The 21148-nt window shown below is 53.6% G+C and overlaps 7 protein-coding genes across 7 annotated transcripts; 4 read left to right on the top strand and 3 right to left on the bottom strand.

The window, feature by feature from the left end:
• Positions 1-377: 377 nt before the first annotated feature.
• On the bottom strand, positions 378-1501 carry CCOS01_15068 (SNO glutamine amidotransferase; the record flags this gene model as incomplete). The annotated part of the gene is made up of 2 exons (XM_060463210.1): positions 378-900; positions 1122-1501. The coding sequence occupies 2 exons, from the start codon at positions 1499-1501 to the stop codon at positions 378-380; spliced, it is 903 nt and encodes a 300-aa protein (XP_060306395.1).
• An 860-nt stretch (positions 1502-2361) lies between these two features.
• Positions 2362-2607, top strand: CCOS01_15069 (uncharacterized protein; the record flags this gene model as incomplete). Its single annotated transcript, XM_060463211.1, has 1 exon — positions 2362-2607. The coding sequence occupies one exon, from the start codon at positions 2362-2364 to the stop codon at positions 2605-2607; it is 246 nt and encodes an 81-aa protein (XP_060306396.1).
• Positions 2608-3370: 763 nt separating this feature from the next.
• On the top strand, positions 3371-4306 carry CCOS01_15070 (pyridoxine biosynthesis protein; the record flags this gene model as incomplete). The annotated part of the gene is made up of 1 exon (XM_060463212.1): positions 3371-4306. The coding sequence occupies one exon, from the start codon at positions 3371-3373 to the stop codon at positions 4304-4306; it is 936 nt and encodes a 311-aa protein (XP_060306397.1).
• A 2377-nt stretch (positions 4307-6683) lies between these two features.
• On the bottom strand, positions 6684-7871 carry CCOS01_15071 (uncharacterized protein; the record flags this gene model as incomplete). Its single annotated transcript, XM_060463213.1, has 1 exon — positions 6684-7871. The coding sequence occupies one exon, from the start codon at positions 7869-7871 to the stop codon at positions 6684-6686; it is 1188 nt and encodes a 395-aa protein (XP_060306398.1).
• A 640-nt stretch (positions 7872-8511) lies between these two features.
• Positions 8512-10104, top strand: CCOS01_15072 (WD domain-containing protein; the record flags this gene model as incomplete). Its single annotated transcript, XM_060463214.1, has 2 exons — positions 8512-9043; positions 9098-10104. The coding sequence occupies 2 exons, from the start codon at positions 8512-8514 to the stop codon at positions 10102-10104; spliced, it is 1539 nt and encodes a 512-aa protein (XP_060306399.1).
• A 1348-nt stretch (positions 10105-11452) lies between these two features.
• CCOS01_15073 (uncharacterized protein) lies at positions 11453-12419 on the bottom strand (the record flags this gene model as incomplete). The annotated part of the gene is made up of 2 exons (XM_060463215.1): positions 11453-12005; positions 12331-12419. 2 exons carry the CDS (start codon positions 12417-12419, stop codon positions 11453-11455), a joined length of 642 nt encoding a protein of 213 aa, XP_060306400.1.
• Positions 12420-15188: 2769 nt separating this feature from the next.
• CCOS01_15074 (glycosyltransferase family 28 domain-containing protein) lies at positions 15189-19767 on the top strand (the record flags this gene model as incomplete). Its single annotated transcript, XM_060463216.1, has 4 exons — positions 15189-16026; positions 16085-16182; positions 16242-19427; positions 19486-19767. 4 exons carry the CDS (start codon positions 15189-15191, stop codon positions 19765-19767), a joined length of 4404 nt encoding a protein of 1467 aa, XP_060306401.1.
• Between the last annotated feature and the right edge of the window lie 1381 nt (positions 19768-21148).

Genomic DNA, 21148 nt, shown 5'->3' on the forward strand with positions numbered 1-21148 from the left:
CTCTGCCCACCCGTTGCGACCAGGCTGGCCAGCACTAAGATCTGCAAATCTCCTCCCGTTGCGTCTGTGCGTGATGCAAGATGGCCCTCTCTTCTCTCTACTTGTTGCCAGCCGGGTGGGATGTGAAATGTGATGAGATGTGACTCGAAACTGTCGCCCCCGGTGACATCTCTGGTGGCATAATTGTGGCATAGATGGTGTATGCCACCCCTCAACGTCGACGCAGAGACGATAGGTACGCCCTGGGTAACTATCTAGGTTAATCCGTCAATGGCTTCGTGTAAATCTTTTCTCATTTTTCCTCCTTTGCGAATATGTGGCGTGACATCACTTCACTTCGTTCGTATAGGAAAAAAAAACCGCCGTCAAGGCCCCAGTCATGCAGATGATGTCGGTGCCGCAGCCTTCATCACCTGCTCCAACCACCAAACGTGAATGCGGACATCGTCAGTGAGCTCAGGGTGGAAACTCGTGGCAAAGATGTTGTGCTGCCTCACAGCGACAATATCACCGACCGAGTCGTCCGCAGTGCTCTGGCTGACGCCCTCAGCGGCCTTGGTCTTTCGCCCCGGAAGAACGGCAAGGACCTCGACAGCCGAGGAGGCCGGCTTGTCGCCCTTCTCGCCCGCCTCAGTGGAGAGGATCTCCTCAACGATTGGGGCACGGATGAAGACGCCAGGGTAAGGGGATGACGCCGTTTTCGTGTTGCCGTCGCCCTGCGTCAGGAAGGGCAGGTCTAGGTCCGCGACGAAACTCTCAATTTGTCGACCAAAGTGGTTGCGGTGGACGCGTACGCCCAGGCCGCCGATGAGCTCTTGGCCGCCCTTCTTGGTGGCATTTGCCTCATCAGCGAGAAGGATGGCGCCGGCGCAGGTTCCCCAGACTGGCTTACGGTCGACTCTAAAAAGAAGAATAAGAATTAGACCTTGTCTCACGGGAAAACTCTCTCCAAGACCTCCAAGGTATTCGCAAAAAGTGAGTGAGTGCGTGAGTGCGTGAGTGAGTGAGAATACTAGTGAAAAAGCAACCGAATGAGGTGTGGAATTCACTCAATGTCACACATGACATCATGAAAGCAAACTCGGATCTTTGGTGGGTAAGAGTTGAGCGAGGTGGCTTACTTGACGAATTCCTTGAGGGGTTCCATCAACCCGGACTGCGCCGCGATAAACGAGATGGTTGTGCTCTCTCCGCCTGGAATGATGAGGGCATCGCAACTACGGAGCTCTGCCTCGGTGCGGACCTCGATGGCAGCGATCTCGGGTCTCGGGCTTGGCACCGAAGACTCGGCCGTAGCGAGGTAGACGGCGGCCTTCCGTACGAGCTGGACATGTTCATGGAAGCCGCCTTGAAGAGCCAGAACGCCGATAGTGAGAGAAGGCATTTTGAGGAGTGTGTTGTGAGATTCAACGTTGTGAGGCTTGTGGCATTCAGCAGGGTTCTTGAGGATGATGGGTAGTAATAGAGTCGCAAAGGGATCCGAATGTTGTGTTTGAGTCATTTACACAGACTCTGAACGACGACTGAAGTCGGACACCACGCCCCGGACCAGTGAAGAGCAGCGAAAGATTGTAGGCTATCCGCGCAAGGTGATTACTGTGTAGGATAACGGGGATTTGGGGGTTGCTTCGTCGGCCTTGGCGACAACGGCCTCGTTGAAGACCCTTGCTAGCTAAAGTAAGGTCCCTTTATGTTGCCCGCACTGCAGTAATCGGCGGTTTAGTCAGAGAGGTTGGCTGGCAGCCATGTAACGGTGGGCTTAGCAGTAGTTCGCCGCCGACTCGCTCCGCTGTAGGTAGTCCGCAGATTGTAGACCAGGTATGTCCCAACTGCTGTGGGCGCAAAGGGCGCAAAGGGCGCGGGGCTGCTTGATGTCAAAACCAAAGATCCATGCAAACGGTGTTATTCTACTTGGTAGTTGATGTCAAAGACTGGCGGAGCAACGGGACAGGGAAAGGCGTCCGTCAGATGGAGGCACGGATGATGGAACTGCAGCGGCGGCGGCGAGAGAAGATTCCATGCATACGGGGCTTATTCCAGCTTGACTCTGCAGCTCGGGCGGAACAAGATGGGGCGATCTGGGTGTTGTCCCGCGCGGAACAGAACTTGAAGGGAGCGGCATGGAGGGGGGGCCGAGGGGCATCGCTCGGATCTACATCCGATGACAACCGCTCTGCTCTCCGCCCGCCCTTCAGTCTTTGGTAACTGTCGCCGCCGTTCGGAGCATGTGGAAGATCGGTAGAAACTTATCACCAATTGTGGAGGAAGCATTTGGCTCAGCCGGGTTGCGAGTTACCAGGGTGAGATGCACATTGGTATTACGATTACATACGCTATATGCGCGCATTGTCAGAGTGACCCATGATCAAGAGAATATGTCGGGCCATGATCCATCCACAACACGAACAAGTCCCACAGCACGAATCCCTCAGCTTTCTCCTTATCTGGCAATACCAAGGGAAGCGTGTCAAGAGTCCAGACATCCAGAACTGTCTCCCGCCACCCGTTCAAACACCGGTGCGTGGGACTGGGCCGCCCTCCGCGCGCCCGCCATGGCCTACGACTTTGCCTTCGGGGGATACTTCGATGACACTGCCATTCCATTAAGGTTCTCCATGTACCGGGTCCCGGAGTAACCGTATCTTGCCTTTCCGAGATCGGGCCCTGACCCGTCGTCCCCCCCTCCATGCTCGCTGCAGGCCATCCATCTCAAAGAGTCGCAGTCTACTGTGCAGTAGGTACACCGTAGTCATGACTATCTGCAGACTTGCTGGGTGGTAAGCTCGGCCCTAGGAGTCCCCTACGGCCAAGTGTCGCCGCCGACTCAGTCGCGGACCACGCGCTGCTTTGCTCGGCTCGCCTAGGCGGAGGGGTTTTTCTGTACCACCACCGTTCAGTCTTGTTCTCCAAGCAAATGGAAGCGATCCGCGGGAAAGACGGGATGACTCGGTACAGCAGAAGTGTAAAAATTTTCTCTCTCCTTCGTCCAATCTTGGACCCCTCGCTGAACATGCCGTGTCATCATCGAAGTTGTTGTCTGCCGCCATATACATATTTGCCCCCCCTTCGTTCACATCTCATTCTCGAGACCCCTTTTCCCCGGATTTCATGACATACAACCAGACCCATCGTGAAGCGGAGCATCTTGAATCCTCGTTAACCATTTTGAGGCCCTCCTTTCTCTCTGATTGATTGAAAAAAAAGATACCCCTCACTTCCAGAGCCGTTCTATTCCCGTCTCTTTCACTCAGACCTTCTGTATCATCCCACCTCACAACCTCTTCGACTCAGTATTATCGCTCGTCTCATAGCGGTTCATCCTTCTCAAAGATACCCCCCCCGAAAAGTTACTACTCAAATTCATATCACAATGACCAACAACGACGCAACCAAGCCTAACGGCACCAACGGCGATGCCAAGAACACGTTCGCCGTCAAGGCCGGACTCGCCCAGATGCTCAAGGGAGGTGTCATCATGGACGTGACCGACGCCGCCCAGGCCCGCATCGCCGAGGAGGCCGGCGCCTGCGCCGTCATGGCCCTGGAGCGCGTCCCGGCAGACATCCGCAAGGATGGCGGCGTCGCCCGCATGTCCGACCCTGCCGTCATCAGGGAGATCCAGAATGCCGTCACCATCCCCGTCATGGCCAAGGCCCGCATCGGCCACTTTGTCGAGTGCCAGATTCTCGAGGCTCTCGGCGTCGACTACATTGACGAGAGCGAGGTCCTCACCCCGGCCGACAAGGTCTACCACGTCGAAAAGGCCGACTTCAAGGCCCCCTTCGTCTGCGGCTGCCGCAACCTCGGCGAGGCCCTGCGCAGAATCGCAGAGGGCGCCGCCATGATCCGCACAAAGGGCGAGGCCGGCACCGGCGACGTCGTCGAGGCCGTCACCCACGTCAAGCAGGTCACCAGAGACATTGCGCGCGCCAAGGGTGTTCTCGCGACCGAGGGCATCTTGGGCATCCGCGCCCTGGCGAGAGAGCTCGAGGTCGACCCTACGCTCCTCCAGCAGACGGCCGAGCTCGGCCGTCTCCCCGTCGTCAACTTTGCCGCCGGCGGCGTCGCCACACCCGCGGACGCGGCGCTGATGATGCAGCTCGGCTGCGACGGTGTCTTTGTCGGCAGCGGTATCTTCAAGTCTGGCGACCCGGCCAAGCGCGCCAAGGCCATCGTGAGAGCGACGACGCACTACAAGGACGCCAAGGTCCTCGCCGAGTGCAGTGAGGGACTTGGTGAGGCCATGGTCGGCATCAACTGCGACAGCTTGAAGACTGAGGAGAAGCTGGCCACCCGTGGGTGGTAAGCAGAGGTGCTGGGATGCTCAGGAGCTTAGACTGCTAGGTGGCAGCGTGTGTGTGAGATTTGGGATGTTCATATGGGTTCATGACTCTGCGATATGAAAAGCAGTGATTTTCTTTTTCAACCAAGACATGGAGGCATTGTGGCCGCATCAGCTAGCGAAGCCGAGGGAGTCCTTCTTCTACGGAGCATTTGGAAAAAACTGGGTATAATAAAGTCTACCTCGCATGAGGCTGAATCTTTGGTTATTCATTCTCTTTCGGTGATGTCTCAGAGTGACTCGCTGTAATTCCATGAGCAAAGAGCACGCACCCATCCCCGGTGTCTACCACACTATCTTCATGACTCTGGTTTAAGGTTTCTGACACGTTCTATGCAGACGAGGAATTGTTCTAGAACTTTCAATTGTAAATGATCACACAACCTCAACCAAGACTTCGCGACGAACAGCTCCGGCTTCATAGCAGCACCACTTTGGAGTGGACCTCGAAGATAGTGGCGGACATAGCTCAGTTGGGAGAGCGTCAGACTGAAGTGGGTTCCAAACCCTAGAAACTTCATTCAATCAATCTGAAGGTCGTGTGTTCAATCCACACTGGCCGCAACTTCACATTTTGCTCAGGGCGTGCGCACTTCATTTTGTGTTGATGTTGTGTTTTATGGCGTCCTTGCTGGTTTGATGTCTTTTTCCTTTTAATGTATTCTTGAATATGTGACCATAAAGTAAGTAGCGGAGTCAGATATTGAGTTGGCTCATGAGATAACGAAGTGCATCATCCATCATGTTTCTTGCCGCTTTGTGAACAAAGGTCAAACTCTCGCCGCTGATCTTACTCATCATCAACTCCCTTTCTTTCTTTCATACTGAGTGAAGCATTGATCAAGCTCGTGATTTAGGTTTCCAACTTGACCATAATACAATTAGTTCTTCGGTTGAGTATACTGCTTGCAGTGGATAGACTAGATATGAGTGCTGCTTCACCTTCATGCTTACAATTACCTAGGACCACCTAGGATCACTCTCTCATCTTTACACGCCCTCAGTATATTCTTGAGTCCCCTTTTTGGTTGATCCCTTAGGGCGCCTACTGGATTCCTCAAGAGAACACTAATCTACCTCTCAGAATGGAGTCATATTGACCAAAATACCTCAAGCTTGTCCATCTTCACCAAAGATCGGCGATGTTACTTTACCGTCTTTCTGTAGAAGCTACCTATCTAGACAACATTCACCGACGCAAAGTCTCTTCTCCAGTGTCGCCCATGACGTTTTTCGGGCCCCCGAGTTGGATCGTCACGAAGATGAAGCAAGCCAAAGAACGCCCAGCATGTGGCACGGCAATTCTGCACGGGTTGGTTCTTCAGGAAACACCTTGTTGTAAGCATCAGATTGGACTGCCTGACTTAACCACATTGAGTTGAACGTGGCTTTAAGCATTTCGCCCACGTAGTGAAGCTCCGAAAGAAAGCACGTTTCGTCTTTGACAGCAACGAGGGGTAATACAAGCAGCTCACGAGATTCCATTCAGGAACCAGAAGCCTCAATCTTCCACACAGAGGTGTGTCCTCAGACAAGACCTCTCCATCGGACGATCCCAGCATACATCTCAGATCCAACAAGTGGCAGCAAGTAGGCCAAGCGCTCTCCCCTGGCGGCGTTGCACCGTGTCTAACAAGTTCATGTAGTGAGAAAAGACGAAATAACGCCTTTCCCGTCAACATGGCTGTGGGACGCCCTGGCTAATAACTAACAACTGTCGACCAGGCCCAAGCTCTTCTCAAATCCATTTGGAATCTTGGGAGGGGGTGAAGTCTACCCATCTAGGGCTGAGAACAAAGACATTGAGAGAAAAGTGCTCAAGAATGGCCAGGAATGGATTTATGGCGCGGGGGTGAGCACACTTGTTTAGTTCCCGAAGGCTTAAAAATACCTAAAAGGCTTAACAATCCCTCGGGACCACCGATATTCTTTGAAGCCCAACAAGTCCGGTTTGAAGTCCGGCTGCCCGCTTGGGAAGCAAGTGGAATAGTAGATTCCTGTTCTGTCCTGCCCTGTTCAGCCTGTCTGTCTGCTTGTTATTCTAGAGAGAAAATCGCAAGGCGCGTACTCTCTGGTGACAATGTCTCAGCCAACATCGAGATGCTCAAAATAGCGCGTCTATGCCTTGGAAATGTTGGAACTTTTGGTGTTTTTGAATCTTGATTACATTTGTGAACCAGGAGCGCCGTGCGCCTTGTCCATGGTTCCAACCCTGATGAGGATTCGCTATGCGGAGTGTTATGTTTACAGATATATTACAGCATCTTGTACAAGCAGCCTCGCCTCTCTCTCAGGCCTTGGCAGCAGTTATCCATCACCATTATACTATACACCGGGAGTCCTAGTATCGCGCACTACCTCTGCGCTCCCTGAGGCTATGGCGGACCCTTCGCGCGTAACGCGCCACCCTAGATTTGACATCGAGATTGTAGCCTGGCATGGTGCCAACAGCCTGGGAGAAGACCCCCAGCTTGCCGCCACGGAACGAGTCTAGGGCCAGCTCAATGGTATCGATGAGGCGCAGCGTCTGCATGTCGTAGAAGAGACCGGCGAACTGCATCTCGTCCAGCACGGCGAGCACAGCCTGTGTGTCACCGTGGCGGTACCAGAGGATAGAGGCCAGCTCGTTGTAGAATGGCGTAGAGACGCCGAGGACATACGAGGCCAGGCCGAGCTCCTTAATCCGCGGGAGGACGTTCAACGCCAGTGGGGAGGAGTGCGCAAAGGACTGGTCGAGCGTCTTGAGGCCCTGCAGGAGGTGCATGGAGTACAGCGGACCATGGGAGTCCATGCTGAGGGCGTCTGGCTGGGCCTTTTTGGACGACTTCTTGTGCAATGAGGGCTTGGCCTTCTTTTCCGGATCCGGCTGGCGCTGCTTGCCCTCAGAGATACCCAGCCTTGCGACCATGGAGAAGACGTCGCGTTCCAAAACGTTCCAGACCTCAACGTCTGTGTTGCACTGGTCCAGAAGGGCCTGTAGACGAACAGCTTCTTGAGCGCGGGCGTCCCTGCGCGCAGCTTCGAGCTTGGCGGCTTCTTCCAGGTCTGATTCGAGCTCCTCTTCCGGCTTGAAGGAAATGCGCGACGAGGTCAGCTGGTCGCCTTGCACCTGGCGCATTCCAAGCGCGACCTCAGCCGCGCGGCGCAGAGCAGGGGGGTATTTTCGCAGGATGGCATCGCGAGATCCGGACTCGTGTTCGGGTTCGACTTGCGAGGAGGAGGAGGCGGCGTCGTCTGCAGCAGCCTGTGGCGGGACCTGGCCGCCACGCTTCGCAATATCGTCAAAGATTGCACGGAAAACTTGTCTCTCGGTCGGAGTAATGGTGGACTTTCTCTCGCCGTCTGGGCCGCTGGGGATATCCGTTCGCTCTTGGGCAGGGCTGTCCCATTCGAAGGGGATGCTCTGTTCGCCGCGGCTTCGGGGGTGGGCGTGGAGCCGGCCTGCGGTTGTCGAGAGGGATCGAACAGAGACGGAGGCCCTTAGGATTGTCCTCGTTTGGTAGAGAAAGGGCGTCAATGTTGTAGCCATTGTGTGCGTGTGTTGTATGGTTGGAAGCGCAAGCTATGCACTTCACTTTGCGATGGTCAAAAGTTGCGTATCTGCCGACGCAACAAAATTTCCATCCAAAGATCCAACAGGGGAAGCTCGGGCCATGCAGGGACTGACAACCGACAGGGGCGTGACAGGGTGCTGTTGGCTGACGTAATAGACATTAAACCCCCTGCAACCGCCGGGAACCTCGACGCGTTGCGACGCGCTTTCAATTAGGCAGGTTCGCCTCCACCGCGCTCCTTCCGTCGTGATTTACTCCTTCTGAATTGCCTCTTTTCTCTTTCCACTAATACTGCCATTATTTCCAACTTTCTTTTGGCTTCACAACTCCCACATCTGGCTCAGGGTTGTAATTCATTTAGGTCAGACACAAGTTCGGTATTGCAATCGCATTCCCTGAGTTGCAATTCTCACAGTACGTCACAAGACTTCCTCTTCAATACCACTTCAACCTGCTTAACATTGAGAACAGCCCTACTCTGAACGACCACGAACACCGCCTGATACGCCCTCGCATACCGAGTCCCCGAATCAACCACTTTATATCCGGGTCTATTACCACCAGATCGCATACGTTTACCTCTTCCTGTTCACACCCATCCCGGAAACCGCAACCATGGCCCGCACCAAGGTCAAAGCCGAGGAGGAGCAGGGGATGAGTGCATTCGAGAAGATGCGCCTCGCAAACATTGCGAAGAACAAGACCATGTTGGACGACTTGGCCAAGGCTTCGAATAAGATCATGCCTTCCAAGCCCAAACCAGCACCAAAGTCTCGGTCGACTCCAGTAAAGAAGGAGCCTGTCGCTCCCACTGGCCCGGTCCGTCGCAGTGCTCGCGTTGCAGGCTTCGACGCCGACAACGAGACCCTGAAGCGCAAGTACGAGGTCGAGGTTGAAGAAAAGGCTGCCCAAGAAAAGGCCAAAAAGACGAGGATCGGTGGCAACCTTAGTCTGGGAGACATCGCCGTCGACGGCAAGAAGTTCAACAACGGAATCACCGGATTGAGCGCACTGGTCCCTCGGGGAGCCCAGCCCGGCGTCCCCACATTCACGGATGAAGACGTGGAGAACACGTCTGATAAGGACCTGAAGGATCTGCGCAAGAAGATGGGCAAGTTGGAGCTCTATGAGAAATGGAGCCCGCAAGGTACGTCAGGCATGGTGTGTTTATCTTTGGTTGTAGTTGCTCACATAGTCCCAGACATCAAGATTTGTCCCTTGCGCATCTACGCTGCCACTTTCCATCCTACAGAGGACAAACCCCTGGTATTCGCCGGTGATAAGGAAGGCGCTCTAGGTGTTTTCGACGCCTCTCAGGATGGCCCCCCGGAGAACGATGATGACGAAGACGCCTGGTTTGACCCCAAGATTGGTGCCTACAAAATCCACACTAGAACTATCACAACCATCATCGTTTCTCCGTTCGAGCAGCAAAAGGTTTACACGTCCTCATACGACTCTACCGTCCGTGTGCTAGATTTAGAAAAGGACGTTTGTTTGCCCGTCTGGGAGCCCGAGGACAAGAATGAAGATATCCCCCTGTCTGCCATTGATATCCCTCTAACAGATAAGAACATTATCTATTTCTCCACTCTCAACGGCGCCGTTGGAAAGGTCGACATCCGCGACCCCAAGTCCACAGAGATGTGGCAGTTGTCCGACAACAAGATTGGAGGCTTCTCTTTGAACCCGCGCGAGCCACACCTTCTTACCACGGCGTCTCTCGACAGAACGGTCAAGATCTGGGATTTGCGGAAGGTCACCGGCAAGGGAGATATGAGACACCCTGCCATGCTCTATGAGCACAACTCCCGCCTATCAGTCTCTCACGCGTCATGGAGTCCCGGCGGCCACATTGCCACGTCTTCCTACGATGACACAGTCAAGATTTACGACTGGGCAGATCATACCGACTGGGACAAGTCTACCGAGATGGAGCCGAAGCATATTGTAAAGCACAACAATCAGACTGGCCGTTGGGTGACCATCCTCAAGCCCCAGTGGCAAAAGCGCCCGAAGGATGGCATCCAGAAGTTCGTGATTGGGAACATGAACCGTTTCGTCGACGTGTACGCCGCCAATGGCGAGCAACTTGCGCAGTTAGGTGGAGACGGCATCTCGGCTGTCCCCGCTGTCGCTCACTTCCATCCGACGATGGACTGGGTGGCCGGTGGTACGGCAAGTGGAAAGCTGTGCTTGTGGCAGTAAGCCTGGAGGTATAGATGCGGGACCGCTGGGATTTCGTGTACATTGGATGGCCTTCTTGGCGCCGGGGAGGAACAGGAGTTGGCATGTCATTTTGCGCGGCGTTAGGGGACAGGAGGTCATTACTGCTGTGGCGGATACTTCAGGCCGCCAACAATATAAATATTTTCTGGAGGGTTCCGGAAGATGGTATACTTGAGCTTGTCTACGATCCAGTATATAGGCAGACGCCGTCAGCCCTATGCGGTTACGGTGGTCAGGGTAGTCCTGAACGCTGTTATGCGGCTTGGAAACCGTCTATAAGATCTCGGCCAGGTGTTGTTTGGATAACGCTGGGGCATTTCGGGAAAAAGAATTGGATAAAAGAGTTTTTGTTTACATTGCTTTGACTGGTGACCGTTTGCCGTTGAACAGACTGCCTGCCCGCCATAAAGGTGCATATCCGCAGTACCCATTTGTGTCATGATGTGACAGCCCAGGAGTGAAAGCAATACACACCCGTATCTCATTATCGTTGAAGACACAAGGAAACAAAAGGCGAATTGTCGAAAATAATATGGAAAACAGCCCGTCTGGATGAAGTACTGGATGGGTGAAGCTGTCTTGGGTGGGACATGGCCACTGTTTCAAGCATTCGCTGCTTGCTACCTACGAAGGTGGTAGGCACTACGATCCTGTGGGGAGAGGTATCAGGAGGCCCACAGTATACCCAACAGACTTTATCCTTGGTCTTGATCAGTCTTCTATAATGGGCCTTAGTACTCAGGTTGGTCGTGCAGTTTCAACAAGTGATCAGTCATGCTGCTGCGGGACGTAGTTGGCAGAGGTCTGCTTCCTTTCGCGGCCTTCATCATACTTCCTCTTATCAATGCACGGAAGTCTTGTTTCTGGTATTATGGAATTCAAGACGGATCTCAGAGCCTGATTGAAGTTGGAATGGTGACTTGTCCAGCCAGCCTTTGGCTTTCCACTGCGTGATTATTTGTGAAACTTCGGAATGGTGAGTAGGAGCCTGGGTCATCGCTAGTATCTGGTTTTCAAGAATTGTCTGTAGTTTACAAGTATGAAGATGAATTCTATTGTACTTGAGACGATTCTTGCCCATTAAAACATATCTCAGACGTAAATTGGCGTTGTATCGATTTTTCCCGTGTACTTCACGTAGGTTCTAATTTGAAGCTACATTGAGCAAATTGCTTTGTGTCAGTTACCACCACGACAAAATCCTCTATAAGTATAAATAGTTGATCATGCGTTATATGTCTACAAATGAAGGCATATCAAACGGACCTCCTTGATGGAAAAGTTGTATTGTTGATCGTCTTCATGCTGCTCAGAACTCACTTGCGCCTTAAACCACCCGGTAAGCATCGTAGATGACCGTGGCTCCCAGCCGAGCACCACTACCAACCCACATGGCAGTGTTGACGATATCCTTGTACCTCTCATCTCCCGTCTCCATCTTGACATTCAACCGGAAGCTGTACTCGGAGGGCTTGACATCATTCGCCCTAGCCGGATCAAACAACCTCTCCATGACCTCCCTCGGTCCAGTCCGCCACCCCGTCGTCTTTACAGTAATGTAAGCCGGCGTCTCGTCATCCGTCTTGAGCAGGTACGACGTCTCGACGGCAGTGCTGAGGGTCTCGTTGACGACAATCTGGCTGTCCTGCCCGCCGGCGACAACAGTGCCGGTGCCCCACTTGGCCGAGAAGGCGCCCCCGGAAAAGGAAATCCAGTTCCGCTGGCCGAACGGACCAACGCCAACGGGGATGAGCGGGTTGAGGTCAACGACGATGCGGAAGTCGAGGTCGAGGGTTGGAACGGGGAGGGGGAAGGCGGCGGATGTGCGGTTTTCTGGGAGATTACTCTCGTTGAAGGGGGGGCTTTGTTGCGACGAGGGACTGGCAGAAGTTAGTGATTGTAGCTTGTTGTTCCTGCGAGCCTTGAGATTCTTCATCATGAGATAGAAAGAAAAAGGCAGTCACCTACGCCAAACAGGCTAAGAAGGTGAGCAAGGTGAGCAGTGCGTGAGGGGATCTGAGATACCTCATGCTGGGCTAGATCTCGAGGTAAACCGTTAAGATACGCTTTGGTGGTCCGTGGTATTCAAAGTGAGAGGAGGCCCGAGATTTACAGCGGTGATGAAAAGTTTGAGACGGAGGACAGACACTCAGTGCTCAGCGAAAATGTGGAATGATGTCAAGAAACGGATCGAGTTCTATATACTGCGCAACGTCGTCACTTCCCGTCTCCCCCTCTCGCGCGGGTGTTGATGCCCCGCCCCCGCAGTAGGATTCGGCGATGGTGACCGGCATTTCGGGTCCGGGTCTCGGCTTCAGTCAAGCTCTGCGATCGTGCACGTTGGTGTCGTGACTACTTCAAGACGGACTGCTGCTAGCCATTTCCATGGATTATTCTTGCATGAGGATGACGGAAGCTGTCAAGCCCAAGCACTGCGGTAGAGTATCGCGTTCCGCCATTTGCGACTACGCCTGCGGTTCATCTCTGGCACCGCTTCAATGGGATCAAGTGTTGCTGGAAGGCTGGAAGCTATTAGGAAGGAAGTGAAAGCAAGAAACACATGATCCATGGCAGTGAAGCTTTTCGTATAATAATTGAGTGATTTTTAGGTCGGATTTGAAGTGAGACGTGAGATACAGTGGTGGCATTGTTGTTGACCTCAGCCCACTGCGTAAGGCTTAGAGGCAATTATCGAGCAAGGCAAACGACGCAATGGAGAATAAGTACGTTGCGATGAAGATGCAATGAAATATCAAGATGCTTATATGGATGCGACTTGTTTGGGTTAATTTTCTATTTTGCAATCATCTAAATTTAACATGAATATGATGTTGTTGTCAAGGGAGAACACCTCAAGTGAGGGCTACAGGCCCATGGCGAATCTTTCATGAAAACTCTTGTCAAACAATAAACATTGAAATTTGACGACATTGACTGGTTTCTGCTCCGTTTGGTTGTTTTTCTCAGTCAAAGCTTGAGCGGCTCTCAACAAAAGAGGGGACTTGATATGGGGCAGATCTGGGATGCCCCCGCGACGCGAATCTGAGTGCTTGGGCAGATGCTCATGCTAGAGAGTGTCGTTTGCGGTCACTCTGGGCTGATGTCATTTTAGGCTTGGTCCCCTCATTCTCACCTTGATTTTGGGTCTGTGTGTGAGTCTGAGCCTACGTGAGTGACGGCAGCTATGGACTGTGTTTGGCCTCAGAACAGTAGATATCAACGTGTTGTGAAGGCGAATAATGAGTGGTCTCGATATTCATCTGCTGATGCAGACTATACACAGTACTGTGTGCCTCGGGTCTGGCGGGAGCGAGGTCAGGCTGGCGGCGCTGGACCGGAGTGGTCGGCTCACATGGCAATCCATGTCTTTTGTCAAGATCTTGTGATGGGACCCGGATGGGGCACTTTGGCGTCATGGGAGTGACTTATCGATAAGAGAGCTTAATCTGAGGCCAATGAGAGGGGTGGGATATGTCCGGGATCCACAGGGGACTTGGTTGCAGTCACTCGTAAGGTACCTAAGGTATGTACTTGTGGGCCCCCACGGCGCCTTCCTTTCCTTTTCCTTTCTTCTGTTGCCTCTCATCTCTCATCCTGCTCATCTCACTCTCACATCTGTAAAGAGACCTGAGGAGCGAGAAGCGGAGATGAGATACAACATATCCTTCCTGCCTAGTCTATGGCCAGTCATAGACGACAACTGGGTAAGCAGAGGCAGAAACAGGCAGGGGCCACTCCTACATGGGCCATCACAAGCTTCATGCAATCAGACATTGGAGCGACCAAAGATGAACCCACTCCGTCCAAGACACCGGTCCAATGGGAAAGTAAACAGAGAGAAAACGAGAGGAATGACTGGACCCCTGAGAAAAGAACCCATGCATCCCAGGTCCACAAGGTACGGGTACATACATTGCGGATAGAGAGGAGGAAATGCGCGTACTTTTGGCGCAGCATCGCGTGCAGCTGCGCACAGAACTTGGGGGAGTCCAGCTGCTGCTTAGGTGCTGCTAGTGCACTTCCGAAAGACAATACTGCGTAGAGCAAGTGAGACTGTGAGAGAATGAGTCTCTGACTCTCTCTCGAGACACTCTCATTCTACCTGAAGAGGCCTGGCTGCTCCCGGTTATCTCGACTGTCTACTTACCATATGAATACTTGAGGTAGCTTCAAGGGTGAATGCAACGGAACCGAACTGCCTAACAAATACCTTACTTAGTACATACTCAGTACTCCGTAGATGGCTGTGAATTGCCGCCTTTTCCCCCTTGCCATTTGAGCCATCCGACAATTGTATCCCAGTCCCCGTCTTTTCCGGGGTTCAGGCGCAGCAATAACCTTTGTTCAACTGTTGCATTTCCTATCTGATCAGCGAGGTGCCTACTTCCTAGTAAGTAATCTGCAGGCCTCATTGTCATTGCTTTGCACTTTCTTCTCTATGTACGGAGTACTACCTACTACTAGCTAATAAGTACCCAAGGAGCAAAGTACCTTACCTTCTCTGCCTTACCTAACCCTTTTGACTCTGGTCTTTGTGCCACACTCCTCAACTTCTGTTGTCTCTCTCTTACACAGTACATTCTTCAAGGTTGTCGCCGTGTCTCTCTGGCTGCCTTTCCGTCTTCATCCCAAACCAACGGCCCAACCCACGGATACCCTTCTTACCTCACCTTGCTTACTTCGCTACCTTGCTCACCTTACCTGACCATTCACTCTGTACTTTATCGTCATAAGACTTTGGGCCCGGCCTGCCTCGTCTTTTAGTCCGTAACCCTCCCGCGACCTCGAACCTTATCGTCATCGCCCGAATGAACCCGCTGTAGCCAGACGACTCTTCCTCCACCCTCCCACCCTCCTTTCCGCAGTGCGTCGCTTCCGCTGCCGCAGCGTCGTCTACTTCGCTTTCGTCCTTCCCCGCCTCTCCACCATCCGTGCCGCCCGGACAAAGAGATTGTAAACATACCCAAAGCCCTACCTCGCCAAGGTAGCTTGCCACCTACTACTCGTTTGACTGTATCCGACCGACCGACCGACCGACCGACCGAAGAAATACCCTGATAGCGATGGCGTCGCCCGCTCAAGCTGGCGCTGCGAGCGTTAGCTTTGGCGAGGACGATGTCAAGAAGCGCGTCGGCAGGAAGTTGCAGAAGAAGCGGCACGAATCACAGACCCCGACCATGGAGTTACCAGAGAGGTTAAAGGAGGGCGACGATAGCAGAGAGGAGGATTTGGTACCGCAGCAGGGCCCGCCCATGTTTATGAACATGAACCAGTCCATCTTCGGTCTCATTGCTGCCGCCGGCTCACGGGTGGACTTCCACGACCGCTTCGAATCGAGCGACGAGGAGAGCGCCGACGAAGACGAACCCACACGCCGTCACGGTGCCGATAAGTTGGATGGTGGCGACGACAAGGCCCACGGCATCGGCCACCTCTTGCATCGCAAACAGCGCCGCCAGAACGACTCCGACTTGTCAAAGACGACCGTCCTCAAGAAGGATTCCTCTTCCAAGACCGAGAAACACCGGCGCAAGATCTCCGGTTCCAAGCTCCTCCGATCGCTACCGGCGCTCCCACGTCTGCCACGACACAAGTCCAAGAAGGAGCCCTCCAAGCTGGAGCCCACCTCCGAGGAAGCTAGCGACACCTCCGAGCCCTCTCCGTCACAACCCGCCGATGATACAAGAGAAGACGATGACCAAGACGGCCACCGCCTGGCCCCCGTTATGAGCAGGATGCTCGAGGCAAAGGCCGAAATGTCCGCAAGACCCAGCTTCGACGTTGACCGCCGGTCTAGCGACCAGCTGAACTACAGCGACTCGGCCGATTCAAACTCCACTGCCTTGGCTCGCCGTCTGCAGGATATCTTTGAGTTTGACCATCCCGAAGCTGTCATTGAGGGTATGTACATGAACAATGCTCCGTCGACCACAGGCGCAATTCGCTGATGCGCAAGCAGAATACCCTTGTTGGTTGCTTCAGAGCGTATTACTCCAGGGCTACATGTACATCACGGCAAAGCACATTTGCTTCTATGCCTACCTACCCAAGAAGGCGGTGCGTATTCCACTTACCTACAACCCATCTTTCTACAGTTAATACTGACAGAAGAACAGCACGAGGTCGTCAAGTCGGGCTATCTGTCCAAGAGCGGCAAGCGCAACCCAAAGTACAATCGCTACTGGTTCCGCCTCAAGGGTGATGTTCTAGCATACTACAAGGACCCCTCCAACGTCTACTTCCCAAGCGGCCAGATCGACCTCCGTTACGGTATCTCGGCCAGCGTGAACAATAATAAGGATGGCCTCACATTTACCGTCGTTACTCACCACCGGACCTACCACTTCCGCGCTGATAGTGCTCCCAGTGCCAAGGAATGGGTCAAGAGCCTGCAGAGAGTCATCTTCCGTTCTCACAATGAGGGCGATAGTGTAAAAATCTCGCTGCCCATCGAGAACGTCATTGATATCGAGGACACCCAGATGCTCGAGTTTGCCGATACTTGCAAGATTCGTGTCATTGATAATGACGAGACCTACGCCATTGACGAATACTTTTTCTCCTTTTTCAGCTTTGGCAAGGACGCCATAAGTGTGCTCAAGATTCTTATCGAGGATGCATCGTCTAGCGCAAAGGATGCGGCCCTCCTCAAGGCAGCGCAAGCTCAGGAGGAGCAGGAGAGGCAGGACAAGCAGCCGGTGCCAGCTTCAGCCCGCAGCTCCATGAGCGCAAGTAGACGCATCGCGCCGCCGAAGCTCAGGACGACCAAGCTGCCCGATGCTGTCAAAGCGACGCTGTCACCACTGTCTGCTCACAGCCCCTCGGCTCTCAGTCCACGCGCCAGCATGGATGCTGCGCGAGCTAGTTTCGATGCCTTTAGGGGGTTCCGCCGCCGTAGTTTGGACCTGTCGACCATCATTCGCGATTCCTCGCCCCGACGCAGCTTCAGCGGCAACCGACGCTCCATGAGCAGGAACCGTCTCGACGACTCTCGTCACGGGACCCACAAGCAGGGCTCTACTGACTCTTATGTCCAGTCATCTATGGAAGATCCGAGCTATTCAGGCATGGTGGCATCATCGAACGAGGATCCCTCGGCAAGCCAAATATTGCGCGGCAGCGACGTCTTCCAGAACCCCACGGTCCGACGCTCAGCTTCTGCCTCCCGGACAGAGCTCGAAAAGAACCAGCGCCGCGACAATAGGAGCCCGCCTGCATTGGCCGCATACAGTGGCCAGCATGCTGCAACGACAGGTTCCATCAATGATGGCGACAAACCTCCCGTGACCCCTACGCTGCAAAGTATCACCAAGATGGGCGCATTCCCTCTTCAGCGTGTGGGCGCCTTTGCCCAGTATCTCAACAGCACTAGTGGTAAGTTGGGCTCTATGCTGGCAACGGAGTCAATGGGCTACGTCGAAAAGGTGTCGGGCATGTGGCGAGGCGGCCGGAAGCACTACGACGCTCCTCCTGAAATCAAGACGGACGATGAAGATCTATACGAGGATGCAGAGGGCAAGATCCAGACTTCCATGGATCGATTCCGCGCACATTTCGCGCTGCCCGAGACGGAGAAGCTTCAAGCGACCTACTTCGGCTACATCTTGCGTGTCTTGCCATTGTACGGCAAGATCTACATCAGCGACAAGTCCTTCTGCTTCCGCAGCTTGTTACCTGGAACGAGGACCAAGCTCATTCTCCCCTTGAAGGATATTGAAAACGTGGACAAGGAGAAGGGCTTCCGGTTCGGCTACTCTGGCTTGGTGGTTGTCATTCGTGGCCACGAGGAGGTCTTTTTCGAGTTTGGCCAGGCCGAACTCCGAGACGATTGCGCTGTCACTCTGTTGCAAAGCCTGGAGACAACACGGTACCTGAAGGAGTCGGGAGACCTGGACCTGGACGAGAAGGAAGAGGAGGAGAACGCCATGGCCGAGCGCGACGCGTTGAAGGAGGCTCGCCAAGTCGAGGAGTTCCACGACCACGAACTTCGCTTGCCGAAGGAAGGCTCAGGCGTTAGCGATGCTCCGACTATATTGTTCGACGACCCCAAAGCCTCGTTCCTCAACTTTAAGCCTCCTCACTCGATGAAGATCACTTGCTTGACGATCGGCTCTAGAGGTGACGTTCAGCCGTACATTGCGCTGTGCAAGGGCTTGATTGCAGAAGGCCATAAGCCTCGGATCGCTACTCACGCCGAGTTCAAGGACTGGATCGAGGGCCACGGTATCGAATTCGCAAAGGTCGACGGTGATCCTGGTGAGCTCATGAGACTCTGCATCGAGAACGGCACGTTCACTTGGGCTTTCCTGCGCGAGGCCAACTCCATGTTCCGCGGATGGCTGGATGAGTTGCTGGTTTCAGCGTGGGAGGCTTGCCAGGGCTCTGATCTCCTCATTGAGAGCCCTAGTGCCATGGCGGGCATTCACATTGCAGAGAAGCTCTCGATTCCCTACTTCAGAGCCTTCACCATGCCGTGGACCCGGACCAGAGCCTACCCTCATGCATTCGTTATGCCCGAGTACAAGATGGGTGGTGCGTACAATTACATGACGTATGTTATGTTTGACAACATTTTCTGGAAGGCGACTGCTCATCAGGTCAATCGCTGGCGCAACAACACACTCAAGCTGCCCAACACCAGCCTCGAGAAGATGCAGCCCAATAAGGTTCCTTTCCTCTATAACTTCTCCGAGTACGTCGTCGCACCGCCTCTAGACTTTTCGGACTGGATTCGCGTCACCGGCTACTGGTTCTTGGAGGAGGGTACGGATTTCAAGCCGCCTCAGGAACTTGTCGACTTCATCGCCAAGGCCAGAGCGGACGAGAAGAAGCTCGTGTACGTCGGCTTCGGATCTATCATCGTGAATGATACGGCCAAGATGACTCAAGAGGTCATTGACGCCGTTCAAAAGGCCGATGTGCGCTGCATCTTGTCCAAGGGCTGGTCGGATCGTGTGGCCAAGCAGGGTGAGGCGGAGAGCGCAAAGGATGAGCCCGTTATCCCGCCCGAGATTTTCGTCATCAAGAGTGCGCCTCACGACTGGCTGTTTTCACAGATTGACGCAGCCGCCCACCATGGTGGATCCGGCACGACGGGTGCTAGCTTGAGGGCTGGTATTCCGACCATCATTCGACCCTTCTTTGGTGACCAATTCTTCTTTGGCGGCAGAGTCGAGGATATTGGCGTCGGTATCTGTCTGAAGAAATGGGGTGCAGTCTCTTTTGCTCGCGCGCTTTGGGAAGCTACGCATAACGACCGTATGATTGTCAAGGCTCGCGTGCTGGGAGAGCAGATTCGCAGCGTAAGTCATAACTCCCGGTCCAAGTGTTCAACTTCATGACCAACTAACACAACAATAGGAACGCGGCGTGGAAAACGCGATTCAGTGCCTGTACCGCGATATGGAGTACGCGACGAGCTTGATCAAGAGAAAGGCAGGCAAGCACGCGCATGCCGAAGAAGACGAAGACGAAGAGGCCGAGGAGAGCTGGACGTTTATAGGGAACGACGAGCCCGATCCGGACATGACGACCAAGAAGCTCTCCGAGATGGGAGCACTCCCCGGACTTCCGGGGGACAAGCCTCTGGGAAACAGAGTAATGCGCGTGTCACCCTCGCCCTCGCAGCAACCGGTGGCCTAGGGGGTCAACCAGGAGTTACTCAACGAGGCGTTATGGGACAGTACTCTACACGACTCGACACCGAGGCCAGCATCTGAGGTGGATGCTAGGGTATCAGAATGGGAATGCGCTGGGGGTTCTGGGACGTTACCTGATGGAAATGAATGAACATTGGCTGGCATGGCGTTTAACGGACTTTGCTAGAGGATTCTGGGGAAGAGTTGCTACTTTCCTGGTTCGGAGTCTGGGGTGGGAGATGGGGGATAGTCAACGATTGACTGACTGGTCTTACGGGGTTGTGGCGTGATCAGAACGGCACTGGGGACACGGGACACGGGATAACGCGGCACCCATACTCATGGATAGAGAGTACATTAATACTCGATTATGACTTTTCTTGGTAACGAAGTAGATTTCTTGTCTGGAAATTACAGACGAACAAGAGCAGTGTTTGCTGCAGACCTAATAGAAGCGTACAAGTAAGGACCCAATGACTTTGATGTGTTGAGTTCTGTTTGATGCTCTTAGGTGGAGGTCTCATGCACAGAATCAGAGAGCAGGTAAAGTCTGGGGGAAGCTCTCTCCGCTCTACACTACCTTGATCGACCTGCATCACGATTTACATGGATCATCACACTATTGGAGCATCTCCCGATACCTTGGGTAGGCAGAGAAGGGTGGCAGCATCAAGGCAATGCCGGCAGAGAGAAGAGCTGAAAGCAGCTGCTGGATCAGGGCCGGACGAGAGGGATTTGTCGACAAGCTGGAAGAAATCAGGAGACAAAACAGATCTAGAATGGGAGGTAGGCAGGTTAAGGTTAGATGGTGGGAGGCTGCGTTTGCTGCTCATGTGAGGTGCCGAGTTCACGCCACTTTGGAGAGGGAGTCACTGATGCAGGTGGTCCCGTCACTGGTGTTTGCTGACCACTGCATTTTGCCCCTCAGGTCTCTCTGCCTTGGGTAGGTACTCAGTGGAGCTTATTTTCAGGGCGCGTGACAGAGAACGGGAATAGCTGAGGTCATGTTGAAAGTCTTTGAGAAGGGTAGATTCAATGAGGTTTGTGAACTCTTCTCATCAGGTTCACTTAATAGAGCTTTCTTGCTCGGTATTCACGTGACTCATCGTTGGTTGTGCTTGTTTGAAGAGGCTTCCTACTGTAACCCAATGATGAAGAGCAGAAAGTTGTGACTGGCTGGCAGAGGTGGGATGATGGATCTGGGTGCTCACAGCTGGGATAAGAGAGAGAGGCCTCATGCACTGCACACTGCACAGGGTGTGAGGCACAGTAAACAGAGTGACAGACTGTGAGTGAGAGGGGAGTGAGGTGAGGGTGAGTGAGAGACGAGTTGGGGAATGAACAAGGGGGTGGGTGATTCGTGAAGCTCTCATGCAGGGGTCACC

The sequence above is a fragment of the Colletotrichum costaricense genome (genome assembly GCF_030867565.1).
Source record: "Colletotrichum costaricense strain IMI 309622 chromosome Unknown Scaffold_22.1, whole genome shotgun sequence".
Classification (NCBI taxonomy): Eukaryota; Fungi; Ascomycota; class Sordariomycetes; order Glomerellales; family Glomerellaceae; genus Colletotrichum; species Colletotrichum costaricense.